Below are 15,065 nucleotides of genomic sequence, written 5' to 3'. Positions count from 1 at the left end.
CCAGGCTCCTGATCCTTCCACCAATCATGTCAGACCCCTCCAGAGGCCTGTTCAGGTAAGCCTAGGGGGGGTCAGTAAGCAGCCCCTCTGCACCATCTACTGGCCACAGCCCCAGCTCCTCCTGGCCAGCTTGGGTCCTCTGACTCACAGGCCCTGGGCTTAGCCCCTGAACAAAAACCTCAGGGTCTCCCATCTCATGTCAGACCCCTCCAGAGGCCTGTTCAGGTAAGCCTAGGGGGGGTCAGTAAGCAGCCCCTCTGCACCATCTACTGGCCACAGCCCCAGCTCCTCCTGGCCAGCTTGGGTCCTCTGACTCACAGGCCCTGGGCTTAGCCCCTGAACAAAAACCTCAGGGTCTCCCATCAATGGGGAGCAGTCTCTTTATTGATTGTCTATTTGTCTGAACCTGGGAGAATCCCAGTGGCCATTACTGCCGAGCGGCTGGCCTGCACCTCAATCTGCTGGAGAGTTGGCGGGGTGCTGAGGAGCCTCCTCGAAGCCCGGAGCTACCAGAAGTCTCTGGGGCAGCCTAGTCACCAAGACTCCTTACCTCTCAGAAGGTCCCTTAAGTGAGCACAACACACACAAATGACAAACACCCAAAGGACTAACCTGGGATGGAATATTCTTTAGCCATTTCTCAGCCAAATAAAGGCAAAATTTCAATGTAGTTATCTTGTAGCAACCTAAAAAAGGGGAGAAATTTGCCTGGTCTCAAATGACCCTTTTTTAATTAAACTAGAAAAGTAGCATTTCCAGTTTACTTTATTTACATATTGATTGCTTTTTATCTTGCATAAAATACCTACAAAATATCTTTTTATTTGTATTTCTATTCTTTGTATTTTCCTAGCTTAATCAGGGCAATTTTTATTGCATGTAACCACAAGGAGAGCCTTGGACCATGAATACACTGGCAAGCAAGTCTCATAATCCTGTCTTCCAGTTGTGGAGAATGTCCGATAGATTTATGGTATGGAAGAACCAAACAGATGACACTGGAAGTGGTACAGGACTGGAGACAAATGTACAAAGTTGGGAGACGGATATAAGATAATTAGCAGGGGCAGAGTGAGCATGTTATGATTACAACAAATAATGAAAAATGACTAGGTCCATTTCATCGTTCTGCCTATAGAGAGCACACATTCCCACGGGAGCACAATTCTCCATAGTTGTTTTAGAGACAGCAATACCTAGTTTATCCCCAGACTTTTTCAGTAATGCCAAGGGCTTAGAGGCATAACCAAGCAAGAAGAAGTGGGTTCTTAATTCTACACCTATGCAGCAAATAAATCAAAGATCTACCATTAAGCCAATGACTCAATGCCTCAGGGAGTCAGGAGAAGGGTTTCAGTGAAAGAACTACAATATCCCACAATTCCTACCTTCTGGAACGTCCTGAGCGAAGTTGATGGCCACAGCAACAGCCCACTCAGGATTACCTATGGATAACAAATAGGACTGCAGAGTCTGGCTGGTTTTAGCTATTTCCTTATTATTCAGGGTCGAGCCCTGAGCCTGCAACTGCTTCAACAACTTTGGCTTCAAGCTTTTTTCAAAGACTTGTTTGGCTGTCGACACATATAAAGAATCCAAGGAAACCTTTAATGATAAAGGAGAAGGGCCACAAGTTAACAACAATTCACACAAGTTATATAAGCGGCACAAATTCTTGTAGTTGGAGCCAGGACTTGGCAGAGTTTTTGCCAATTACCTTCATTAGTTTGGTGATCAGCAGGAATGTTGGGAAGGACTCCTCACTGAGCTCAGCAGCTATGAGACAAAATGGAAAAAATGGTTTGCCCAAGAAATCAAGGGACACATTTTTCACCATACTGAACCAAAGTAGTGAATAACATACATAAAATTTTCCAGAAGTTCTGCACTTTTCCAAAGAAAATCAGATGAAAAGGCAGCCGAGTGTGAGCAGCTGAAGACAGGGTCAACGTGTGGTTCATCATGTATTCGTGTTCCAGATTCCCAGGAGGGGAGGCTCGTCTATAAGATTTCAAATGCTTCACAAGACTCAAGCCCTACATGGAAAGAACAGTGGTTTCCTATCGGATGAACAGATACCCATGACCTCCTTTGAAAAACTTTGCTTTCAAATGTCTAAGCCCTAAGGAAGATAACTGTCCTTATCTAGAATGACATGTCCTGGTCCTTTTAATATTTGATGGTTCCTGGATTTTACATCTGAGACAAGAGCAAAGCCCAGGGCCTTCAAGCACAAGGTCCCACCTTTCATATTATCACTAAGAGATGTTTCTTGGAAACATCAGCAATTGATCCAAACAACAACATTCCCGCAAAGGCTATGGATCCATCTCAAACCCCTCCTGTTTTAATGAATCTCTTTTGAACATCACCATCCTTTTTAGGCTCTTAATGTAATGTAACAAGCCTCTTAATGTAATGAATGTCTTTGCTTATCTTAAGACAGGAGGTTATGAAGCTCATTACAAGGTCAACTGCTGAATGATGAATTTTTAATCTACAGTTCTAAAGGCCTCTGCAATTGAGGAGAGGGTGAAAATTGTATCGCTGGAGGGAGGACCCCTCCCCCCCCGGTCCAAATAATGAGATATTTGGAATATGGAAAGATGGGAAAAACAAATTAGCAAAATTTCAGTGATAGTCCACTAACAATCAAATGTATGTTTGATAGTGAAATGTCTAGTTGGTATATTTAATAGAGAAATTGTCATGAAATTACTAAAAATTGTGGAATAGACTCAGTTTTGTGTATTTGGGGAGCATTCAGTATTCCTTCAACCTCAGACAATAAACACATTTCTTTTGATCAACAACAAATCATTTCAATCTTAGGTTATGTTTTCATATAGCTTCATTTGCAGCTTCTCTGCAGCATGTGAAAATGCTGATCACTTAATCCTCCTGCCTTTTCTCCTCCTTACATTTGTTCTGGACTTGGTCCTCTGTTTTCCTCCAATCTGTCTGACTAGTTTGCAGTTTCCTTTGTTGAAAATTCATTCAGGTCATATTGACTAAAAGGAGATATTCACCAAGGTTCTGTCCTGAGTCGCCTTTTCTCTCTCTGTTACCATACTTAGTGATCTCAAAACTTTCCAGTGGTTCAATTATCATCTCTATGAAGATAATTCCCAGAAATATACATCCAGCTCTAGCTTGTCTCAAGAACTAGAGTCATACATTATTATCAATTATCTCTTGGACAGTTTTGAAGTAGATATCCTAAAGAAATCTCAAAGCTCAACATGTTTAGGACAAAACTAATTTTCATTTCCCTCCAAACTCATCCCTTTTCCAACTTATGACCATCTTCCAGTCACCATTTCAACTATCATTACCAATTCTCTCTCCATTCATTCTACAAAACTAAGATACTACCAAATCGTGTTTAGTCTCTTCCTTCACCACATCCCTCTTAGGTATCCCATTCTTTCCCTTCACAAAGTCACCATTCTTGTTGTTTATCTCCTCTTGCCTGAACAGAGCAATGGCCTTCTAACTGGTTTTCTTAGTTTAAGAATCTCTCACCCGCCATTCCTTTCAATCCTTTGCATTACTGAGTCACATTCCTTCTTGATAAACTCCAAGGACTCTTTCATAGCTCCAAATAAAAAAACCCTGTATTTGCTATTTCAGACTTCTCCTATTCTGGCACCTTCCATCTTTCTCGTCTTTTTATACTTTGCTCTCCCCAAGAAATACTTTATACTCTTCATTGTAGGAGTACTATCCCCCTTGCTGTTCCGCATACACAACATTCATTCCATCTCTCCTCACTGAGTTTTTCCACTGGCTCTCCTCCATGTCCCGTACACTCTCCCATTTCACTTTTTTCCCCTGGATTCTTTCAGGATTCTCATTTCAAATCTAGTTGCCTTCCCCTTCCCTTCACCAGCTGCTATTTTGGCCTCTGAAATTACCTATTTACTTTGAATATACCTTACACTATACCAGGGGTTCTCAAACTATGGCCCGCTGAGGATGTTTATGCGGCCCGTCAGTTATGGCAAATGGGCTGAGGGGCAGAGACAGAGTGTGAGCTTTTGTTTTTACTATAGTCCGGTCCTCCCACAGTCTGAGGGACAGTGAACTGACCCCCTATTTAAAAAGTTTGAGGATCACTGCACTGTACAGTTATTTATACATTTTCTCTCCTGTTGCAAATATGAGTTCTGTGAGGGCAAAGGCTATCCTTGTTTTTCTTTGCACCCCTAACACGTTGAATACTTGGAACATAGAAAGTATTGGATAAATGATTGTTGATTGGTTGGTTAATACTGTTCTATCCTCTAAGGAAATTTCAACCTCATGGCAGTATAGGGAAATAAATCTACAGATGGAAAACACCAATTTAGCAACATTAATATAAAGGGCAGGAAGAAAAATCTTTATATCTCTGTAAATATTTCTAGAACTTTCCAAAGGAAAGGTTACCCAGGAGAAGAGTAAGTCTAACTATCATGATCCAACAGAAACATAACTTAGGGGGCTAGTTATTGTTTACATATTCTCTGGCATACCTGAATAATATTGACATTGGTGACCTTTTCATCAGCTTTCTGCATAATTTTCAAGACAATTTCAATAATTTCATAGTCATATGGATCCAACTGTTAAGAAACAAGACATAAAAAGTCACATGAGAAAAGAATAAGTTTTTTTTTAAAAAAGATATCAGTTCAATTATGTTAAGTTGTAGAGATATCATGACACACTCTCAAATGTACTCAACTGATTCAAGTGCTTTTGTAAATCTTAAGTTGCTATTAAAATATGTGAAAAAAAAAATTTTAGTCATTTTCTCAGTCGTGTACAACTCTTTGTGACCCCATTTGGGAGTTTCTTGGCAGAAATACTGAAATGGTTTGCCATTTCCATCTCCAGCTCATTTTATAGAAGAGGAAATTGAGAGTTAAGTGACTCGCCCAGGGTCACACAGCTAGGAAGTATCTGAGCCCAGATTGGAACTCAGGAAGATAAGTCTTTCTGACATGTCCAGTGTTCTATCTTCTGTGCCACCTAGTTTCCCTCAATCAAAGAATAAGTATCCAGTTTTCCTTATTTTTAAAATCCACATTATTAGAACACAATCTGAATATTAAACAGTAACTGGAGATGGAAAATACCCTTTTAAAAAGTGCCTTTTGGTTTTTTGTTACCATTATTTCAAGATACACTCAAACATACCTACCCAATTATCTTTACTGCTGTAACACAGAAAAACAAGTAAGCAACTGGCAATCTCATCTGACCAGTACAAGCAACATTTGCACCTAATGTCCTCTATCTCTACAACAAAGGGATGGAGGTACTTTTCCTTGCCTTCTGGGGCAACCAGGATTATTATAATTGCAAACTATTGTCTTCATTTTTTGCTGAAATTATTAAAACTTTTCTAGAAATGGCTTACCTCACTGTGCATCAGTTCAGAGGAGTCTTCCTACGGTTCTTGTTCAGAGAGCTGCTGAATGTCTTTTCTTATGGTGCTAACATTGCATTCACTTACCATGACAAATTATTCACCATGCCCTGTTTAAGGGTCACTCTCTTATTTCTTGTTTTTTTGCTACTACAAAAAAACACCCAGGCATGAGACTTTGCTTTCTGTTCTTGACCACCTTAAGGTATATACCCATTAATTTCTGGGTCAAAGGAATGAGTGTTCACTGTTGTGACACTAATAGAAATAGCATTCCATACTTAAATTCCAAACTGATTTCCTGACTAGTTGGACCAATTCATACTATCTCCAATAGTGCATTAGCACTTCTCCCTGCCTTCTGCAGCTTCTCCAACACTATTTCCATCATCTGTTTTATTTTTGCCTTTTAAAAAATGTTTTCAGAAAACCAAAAATTTGAGAAAGGATTTAATATCTGTGCTTCAAATCTAATAATTATGTGAGATTCTTAGTTAAGAATATTTGATTTCTTCCATTTATTATGAGAAATTTAGAAGAAAATGAAAAATGACCATTTCTTGGAAGTAGCAAAGGTAGAAATTTGGGACCTGAAAATATGATTCTCAGAAAGGTGCTCATTACTCTTTTTAAGATCAGAATGAGATGGTACATAGTGGCTCGAGAGTTACTTCAGTAAGGTACATCTCTAGGAGAGAAAAGGGAAGCAGCTGCTAAGAGCTAATTTGCTTCCTCTCTACTGCCACCATGTGGACCCCTGAGTATAGGAGCAAATACCCCATAAAAAGCTAAGTAGCTGATCTTCTGCGGGTTGACTCCTAGCAGTGTCTACCAATAGAGTCCACAACTCCCATGTTTAAGTACCTCTCTGGGTTCCTTTAAGGCTTGCTTAGCTTGTGTCGCTCCTGACTCTCCCTTCTCATGCAACCTCCATATCCAAACTGTTATCCACCTTGTTTCCGCTTCCACGACTCCCATATACATCCCCTCCAGTCTCCTCATGCTGCCATCCCTGCTGCTGGCCTTTCCCCCCTTACGCCTGAACTACTGCAGTAGCTGCAGATTGGCCTATCTGCTCAGGATCTCCCCACTCTATCCATCCCCCAGCTGCCAAAGTGATTTTCCTAAGATGAAGATCAATTTGTGTCATTTCCTTGTTCAATGGCTCCCTATGCTTTCCAGGACCACATATCAAGTCCTTTTCACCAATTGTCCTTTCCATCATTTTCCAATTGCTGGACCTTTCCAATTGTCTTATCCACACTTCTCTCAATGCCCTCTGGGATACATCCATAGTGGCCCAGTGCTGTTACCTGCACATGACATTCTTTGCACAGGCTGGTCCTCCCTAAACCACTTGAATCTTTGTCTCTAGGATTACCTTCCTTCAACTTGTATATCCCTTTAATTTAGCATAATACTTCTTCCATTCGAATGTAAGTTTCCTAAGGGCAGGGGCTGATTTTGTCTTTGCCTTTTTTTGTATCCCAGGACTCAGCACAATGCCTAGCATCATGTCTTTCTAAAAAACCAGTAATTAGACAGAAAGGTCCCAAATATACCAAAATAATCATAGCAATACTTTCTGTGATAGCAAGGAAGGTAGAAACAAAGTATTCTGAGGGAAATCTGTTGAGGAAGGGCTGAACAAATGATATACAAATATGAAAAATAAAATGATATAAATGTAATAAAACATTAGTGCACAATAACAAAATTGTAACAATAACAAGAAACAAGTACAAAGAATTCACAGAAACATATGAGGACCCATAAGAACTATTTCAATGCAAAGAAAACAGAATCAATAGAATATATAACAATGAAAACAAGAATGAAATGATAATGACAAGAAAAAAAGGCAGCTCAGATCAGATGAAATGAAATGACCAATTACTACATAAAATAAGGGTTTAAAGTTTGAAAAAAATCACTGAGTTTTGCACAAAAGCTTTTCTTTGTTACAAGGGTGAAATCTCTTGGAAGGGAATCAGGAAATCATTGGTGTAAAAACCGAAAAACATCAATAAAAATTTTTAAATGTTAGTGGTTTGAAACTTGAAAGAACAGAATTTTAAAAAAATTAATATAATTACAAAGCCCAATGCTTACATAATTTTTCTACTACAGTGAAAGAGAAAAAATGTGTCTGTGGCAAAATATATTAAGCTATCAATCAGTCCTCTTATCATGCTAGTGTGAGCCAAAGAAATAAAATAAAAATGATAGGACCCCTGATGAAATGACCAACCTACCTTGTATAGGATGCCACTGAGACTCACAACCAAATTCCTCGTGCTTTTCAGCAAAGGCACCATCTCGAGGGCTTTGGCCAGAACTTTAGAGTGGGACTGTTTCAGAGAATATACAGCGCTGTCTTCCTCACAGTGGTCAGTATGATTATGGTGGAGAATCAGGGTTTCGATGAAAAGCTGAAGAGCGACATCACTGTCCAAATCATACATGCTTTAGGGAGGGAAAAATTAAGATCAATGGACAAATCTAGGTTTCCTTTGTCCAGTGTCTGGATTAAGATCTGACAACATTAGGACTCAAGGACCTACAACCTGTATTGGTGAGGTACTCCACTGACCAAGAAAAGACTACACCCTTCTAAGACCTAGTAGAGGGTCTAATGAGTCACCGTGACTGAAAAATTGACTGAAGTCAACATAATCATGAGTTTCAACAAACTTCTTAGTCTAGTCCTCAAGTAAGACAACAGAGTCATTCTTTTCTGGCCCACCTAGAGATGTTGTTACAAAACAAATTGCATTTATGAAAGCAGCTATTAGGTTAATGTAAATAATAACAATAATATTACTATGCCTTAAATCTCTGGTAATGTTTCACCCATAAAATTGAAAAAATGAAATATGCTCCAGGGAATGATGACTGACAGCTTTTAAATCTAATGATTAAGAAGGGCTCTGCCAGCAATCCTCTCCAGTAGATTTGGAAGTGTTCCAGTCCTGAATTTCATGACACTTCAGATTAAGTATTGGTTTGTGGTGGTACCATGTACTACTGTCATCTGGCTATATAATAAGTTCCAAAAATTCCTTATCAGATGCTATCCAGGAAGCTGGTGGGATAAGACCATGTATTACTGAAATTGTTATTGATTCCCAAGCCTCTTCTTAATTTCTCCCTGGTGATATTCCATGTTCTCCAGTCACCTCTTGTGCAATGTGAATATTGCCAAAATCCACACTTTTGAAGAAATTTGTATGAAAGATCCTTAGTTAAAATCTACTGTAAAAATGGGAATTGGCTTTTGGTATAAGCTATTTTTCTTCTGCACCTTGACCTCTGTCTCTCTTATTTGTTTAAATGTATAAATTTTAAAGGAGGTAGAAAAGAAAAAGAAGAATTTGTATGTAAGTTCCCACAATGTTAAATACAATCATACAATGTGCACGCACACTGGGTTATGAGACTGTTGAGCTTTTGGAACACAAACTGGGCATGATCATGTACATCACAAATCCTAGAGGACTGGCCCAGAGAGTTATTAAAGATATTGTATAAAATTTAAAAAATAAATTCAATAAAAATAAAGGGTTCTGAAAGGACATATTTTTGAGTGAACTATATTCTCCCTCCTTTGAAAGGGTATCTGAATTTAGTTGAATTACCGGAGGCAAAAAGGCAGAATATAGAGACAACTCTTCACTGCAAAGTTTATAGGAAGGAATGTTTGCTCTATACTCTCATGAGGCAGATCTCAGATAGAATCTTAAAAAAGATTTGACATTTCTACAGTCAGCTTATTTTGAGAACAGTGTTCTGCATTAACAAGACTCCTACTGAATGCTCTGAATGCAGAGCTCTGAGAAACGAGGAAAATCTACAGGTTTGACCTGCAAACTAATATACTCTTCACACGTAACAGTAGCTAAAATTGCTGGCACTTCCATTGACTGGAACTTACAAGGCACCACAATAAAGGCCCATTGATCAGAATAGTGGCCTGCTATATAAACACTTTCCTTGTCAGAAGAGCACATGGGAAAAAGCGAGAGCCAAAGAAAGAACATGACACTCACTTAGACTCTCCTAGTATGTCAAAAGAAAATTTTCAATTTCTCGCATCCCATATTTTCACTGCAAAGAGTTGTTCATCTATGTCCTATGGCCTCTCCTACTCATCCAGAATGAAGAAGAGGAAGTAATTGAGACAGGTTTGGGTTTTCTCTGTATAATAATAAATTAATCTCAAGAGTCAAGAGTATGGGAAGACACTCTTATGAGTCACATGGGTATTATTATTTTTATTCTAGCTAGCTGTGCTGCTAATATAATGTTCTAAGGTCTAACTGTAATTACCTGCAGTATTCCAGAATAAGAGCTGTGTCCACACCTGTATTCTTTACCAATGTGCTCAAGAGTTCTTTCTTTCTTAGTGAAGGCTCCCTGAACACTGGTTGAAAAGAAATCTAAGATAAAAAGCAAAAAGATATCACAAAAAATAATAATAATAATAAAGAGAATGCCTGAGAATTCATAAATACAAGCATGGGACTTGCAGTAACCACACACACACATATACAGTTTTTGTACTTTTGTAAAGCAAAACCAGAATTCTCTGATAAAATTCCTCAAATTCTATTTCCCCACCACTTTTCCTGAGTCAAAATATGTAGAGCAGCAGCTTACGACATCCTTAAGAGCCACAATACTATAAGCTACAAGCAAAATGTGGTCTCAAAACATAATGGTTGTACCACGTGGGGCTCAGAGAAGCTAGGCAAGGCTGGTCAAAAACAGATCTAGAACATTTACCCTGGTTACAAAGGAGGCCAAAGAAATAATTCTAGAGCTGAAAGTCAACACAAGAGACCGTTCATTGGAACATACTTGGGTCAGGAGGCCTTAGAATAGAAGTCAGCTAAAAGGGACCTTAGATACTGCACTGTCCAAATCTTTCATCTTACAGATGGAAAAACTGAGACTGGAAAGTTAAGAGACATGCCTGAGGTCACACAAATAGTTAATTGGTAGCCTAAATTCTAACCCAGGACCTCTGGCTCCAGATCTCCTGTTCATTCTTCCCTGGATGAATTCATAAAAAGTTCGTTATTTATTTGCCCAACAAAATTAAATATCTTCACATCAAGCATTTATACCAGTGGTCCTAAAACTTTTTAAATAGGGGGACAGTTCACTTTCCCTTAGACTGTTGGAGGGCCGGACAATAGTAAAACCAAAAACTCACATTCTGTCTCCGCCCCTCAGCCCATTTGCCATAACCATAAACATCTTCACCGGGCCGCATCTGGCCCATGGGCCGTAGTTTGAGAACCCCTGACTTATACTGTGTAAATTCAATTGGGATTCAGAGCCCGGAGTAGGCCCCTGCTATTCATTCTCCATGTGGCCACAGGACTCTCCCCTCCACATTCCTAACCTAAGAAAGGAAGGCTATTTCCCAAACTAAATAGGTGAGTCAAATGCTTACACCGAGTTTTCCGAGGCGAAGTCCCCACTGGGCATCTGTGATTAATTCCTGGAACTTCAGCCTTTTTTCTGGTTCCTTATAGAGAAAAGCTAGTTGAGCTCCCACCTGGGATACAGCCTAAACACAAAAATAGGACAAAATTGGATTGGAAAATGAAAATTTTCACAAATTGATAAATAAAAGTCTCCCCACAGTAACAAAACTTCTTGTCATGTAAAGGTTCCCAAATCCATTTATCAATTACTGAACACCTATCCTACACTTACTCTGTGTCAGCACTGTGTTCAGTACTAAGGACACAGAGAGGGAGCCCTAAACAAATGGTACTGTAAATGAAATAAAATGCAAGGGGACTTTTATGCTATACTTCCCCTTCTAGACTCTAGAAAAAGTTGTCTCCAATGGCTACCTGCACTTCCTGATGCAATTAAGAAATGAAGCCCTTTGAAATCAAGCTTCTGACATCATCATTCCAATGAAACTGCCTTCTCCAAAGCTTCTCTAAATTCTTGATTTCCAGACTGGATAAGCTTTTCTCAGTCTTCACAGCCCCTCAATCGGAAACCCTCTCCTCCCAGATACAGGGCCCTCTCTGGACTTCTAACACACACTTCCCTCTCTTCCTCCCCCCCCTCCCATCTCTCCCCCCCTGCATCTCCAGATTCTCCTCTTGCCAGTTTGATCCCCTCCCTCACCCTCCATGGCTGGTTCATTATTCATATCACACCCCTAAGAGTGAATATTCCCCAAGGTTATGCACATTTCCCATGGGTTTAATTACGAACCCTAAACAGATGACACCCAAATCTATATTTCCAGCCTTGATTTCTCTTAAGCTCTGAGAAAAATTAGTACTACACTATTATATTAATAGCTAAATAGAATTATTGGCTAGTTATTATGACTATTTCTTAATAGGAACTAAATATTACTTCCTCTTATTTTTGTTCAGACCCCACTGCTGAAAAGATTAGTTTCTAAAAGTTATAATTGAGTAGTTTTCTAGCCCCAAGGAATCTACATGAGCAGGGACCCTTATTTTTTGTTTACTCTCATCCCCCAAAATGTCTCCTTGATTTTGATTCCCTCCATTAAGAGTTTAGGACTATCCAGCTCATGAAGAAAGCTAGCCAGAGAGGTGAGGATGGAGATATTTCCCTGCCCAGGTGCTCTGAGGCTACTGAGTCTCACAATCAAACTGTTCTCAGAAGAAAGAGCTGAAGACTTTAGCTCACCTCCTCATTAATGCCCACCTATTAGTATGGAGTTGTGGTAGACCCCAAATTGAAGGTCTTTCAGATTCTCCTTTGGTACCTTAGGTGACCAAAAGAACCCACTGATCATTAATTTATTGATTACTGGCTAGCCTAATTAATAAGCTGACTAATAATCCTGAAGCCTTGTCTCTCAGGATTCTACTAGTGACAGCTACAATCCTGCTACACCACCTATTGGACAACATCCTGCAGACATCTCAAACTTGGCACGTCCCACACAGAACTCCTTAAGAACCTTCTCCCTCAAGCCTGTTCCTCTTTATCTTGGGAGCACCACCTCCCTCTGGCCTCCTAGGTTCCCTTCCTTAGTCCCTCATTCGCCTCCACCTCCCATTCCCATATGAGTGCCCTCATAGGCTGAACACTCAAGCGCAGGCACAATACTACTACTGCGGGGCTAAACCATGTCATCATCAAAGGCTCCCACAAATGTCTAGAATTCCTTCTAAGAACATGGCTCTGCTTTTCTAAAGAAAACCAGTGGATCCCCTTCATTGACTTTAGGGTCGGCGCTGCTAATACTGGTTGGAACGTGGAAAGCCTTAATCACACCAAGGGAAGCCCAAGGAATCATGGACTTAGAGCAGAGGGGCCTGGAGGACCCCTTAGCCAGCAGCTCATCTTCCTCCACCAGACCTCTCCCACGGACCTCTGCGCTCCACCCTCACTACTCTCAGTTAATCGTACACGAGCCTGCAGGGGGAAGGCTGATCGGGCTGGGGAGGCCGCCATAACACGGCCTCGGCTCCTTTCTCTGACTCGTGCAGTCAGAGAGGAGGAATTCCCTCAAGATTGCCTAACAGGGTGTCTTGTTTTTTGACCAGCAGAAGCAGCATCTCGTCTTGTGGGGGAGCCCTTCATGGCCCCCCAGCTGTTCTCATCTTCCCTCCATCCGCACAGCAGCCAAAGGGACCTGGAGCACCCATCTAACTGTCTCTCCTTCCCACTCAGCTGGAGTGATTTGCCTCTGGGCTAAACTAGGGACCCCAGAGGTAAGCTTTTGGAGGGCTTTGCCCCTCGTGACCTCTCTGTGCCCTCTCCCAGCAGGTGAGAGGTCAATGAAGAAAGCCTTCTGGGCGTTTCTCAGATGAGGCCCATCTTCCCCATCTTTGCCTTTGTACATCCTCCTCCTCCTTCTCCATGTTTGGAATGCACCTAGATAGGTCAGCTCCCCTTCGGTGTCCTCAAGACACCTCCCAGATAACTTCCTGCAGCCCCCAGGTGCTAGAGCCCCTCTCCCTAATTATTTAGTTTTTATCCACTTCACCTCCCTTAGCACCAGAGGTCAAGAGCACAAGCTTCAAACACTTATGGACTGAAACGTGAATGAAACAAAGGAGCTCTTTTCTTAGTCATACCAAAATCTTGTTGTAATTTTGCCATGTGGTATCAATGATTTTCCAAATAATTTCAAAGACATCTTTCTTAGGTAAAAGAGTGCAATAACCTAAAGCCAGATGAAGATCCACCAGACGACAATTAAATACCTATAGGAATAAAGAATCAAAATCAGCAAAATCTTCCCATTAAAACATGCAAACTCCTAAGAGTCTATTAGTTACTAATCCAACTATGTCTTGGCTAAGAGACTGAACACAAGGGAGAGGGGTCCTTCATCCTCACTTGCAGTTATGGCTTCCATTTGCTTATTCCAACATTTTCAATCACTTGCTGGAAGTTAAGAAGAACTATACACTCAACTCAACTCCCTGAAGGAATAGACCTCATCTTTCCTAAACTCGGGACCTTTAATAATCCAACCTGAGGCTTTTTTCCACTAGATCACACTCAAGAGTGTCTATCCAAGCCAATCAGAAAGTTCTATTAGCCAGAGTTTAAAGAAACATTTGGCTGCAACAGAGGAATTGGACCAGGACTGAGGTAGGTGCTGAGATCTCGGAGACACTGCAGTGAGGAAAATGCCGCTGACCTCTTGTCCATCCTTAAGCTATGGTTGTAAAAGAGAGGCCTATCCAGGGTCACCCAGCCATCATGAGTCAGGGATGAGATTTGAACCCATTTCCTGGCTCTAAGATAAGCTTCTATCCATGATGCTATGTTTGTAACAAAATGACTTAAAGATAAATGCTTTAAAGTCCAGAAGTCACAGAACTGCCTGGAGAGGTATAACCATGACAAGCTTCAAAGGAAGGATTCCTACCCAAAATACTCACTTTGTGTAATAAGGCTGCAGCATTTTTTCTGATCAAGGACGTGGATTTTTCTTTCAGGCTCACGACAATACTTTTTGTATTGATTAACAGTTTCTCTTCATACAACTTTAAGAAAATATTCAGAGTTATTAGTATAGTGAGAAGAGATCAATCTTAAATGTTATGTTTTTATAACTGGGTGTCTTCACAGAACTTGCTCTTCTGAAGACTGAAGAAACTGGAATACCACATAGTAATATTCCAGCACTTTAAGTAATTCAATCAGAAGAATGAAAGTCATTCTTTGAATCCATCATCAGGATTTATTAAGTCCCTACTGCTTCCAAAGGATCCTCTTTTATGCTCTGAATTAAAATCCCTTAACAACCCACATTTGAAAAATGCTTGTTGATCAATTACTCTAAGAGAAATAGCATACAAAGAGCTCAGTCAAGGGCTCTGAAAGGGGAGCGATTATTATTATTATCATCTAGAATTTATCATTTCTACCCCTTCAGGACACTGGCTCCAATCTAGAAGACCTCCCGCAAGGTGCCACCCAATGTTGTCACTTGATTAATTAACAAGGATTCAGAAAGCACTATATGTACTTTACCTCATTTGACCATGTAGGGTAGTGCCATCAATATTTCCAGTTTACAAGTAAGTAAACAAAAGTTCATATGAGATTTAATGATTTGCCCAGGGTCACCCAGCTAATATCAGAGGCAGGATTAGAATTCAATTCTTCCAAATTC

General features: G+C 40.3%; 1 protein-coding gene across 2 annotated transcripts in view; it reads right to left on the bottom strand.

Moving 5' to 3' along the window:
• KNTC1 (kinetochore associated 1) overlaps window positions 1–15,065 on the bottom strand; it is an 88,150-nt gene that overhangs the window by 19,196 nt on the left and 53,889 nt on the right. For both annotated transcript variants that reach the window (XM_074298486.1, XM_074298492.1), the window contains 10 exons: window positions 14,329–14,433; window positions 13,513–13,641; window positions 10,878–10,994; window positions 9,746–9,855; window positions 7,672–7,882; window positions 4,518–4,607; window positions 1,865–2,036; window positions 1,718–1,776; window positions 1,389–1,605; window positions 613–686 (listed from right to left, as the gene is read on the bottom strand). In XM_074298486.1, the coding sequence (XP_074154587.1) occupies window positions 613–686; window positions 1,389–1,605; window positions 1,718–1,776; window positions 1,865–2,036; window positions 4,518–4,607; window positions 7,672–7,882; window positions 9,746–9,855; window positions 10,878–10,994; window positions 13,513–13,641; window positions 14,329–14,433 (1,284 nt within the window). The remainder of the gene's footprint in view (window positions 1–612; window positions 687–1,388; window positions 1,606–1,717; window positions 1,777–1,864; window positions 2,037–4,517; window positions 4,608–7,671; window positions 7,883–9,745; window positions 9,856–10,877; window positions 10,995–13,512; window positions 13,642–14,328; window positions 14,434–15,065) is intronic.

The sequence above is a fragment of the Sminthopsis crassicaudata genome, chromosome 1, assembly GCF_048593235.1.
Source record: "Sminthopsis crassicaudata isolate SCR6 chromosome 1, ASM4859323v1, whole genome shotgun sequence".
In the NCBI taxonomy this organism is placed as follows: domain Eukaryota; kingdom Metazoa; phylum Chordata; class Mammalia; order Dasyuromorphia; family Dasyuridae; genus Sminthopsis; species Sminthopsis crassicaudata.
Note: the sequence above shows the minus strand (reverse complement) of the source record. Positions and strands in the feature narration are given on the sequence as shown.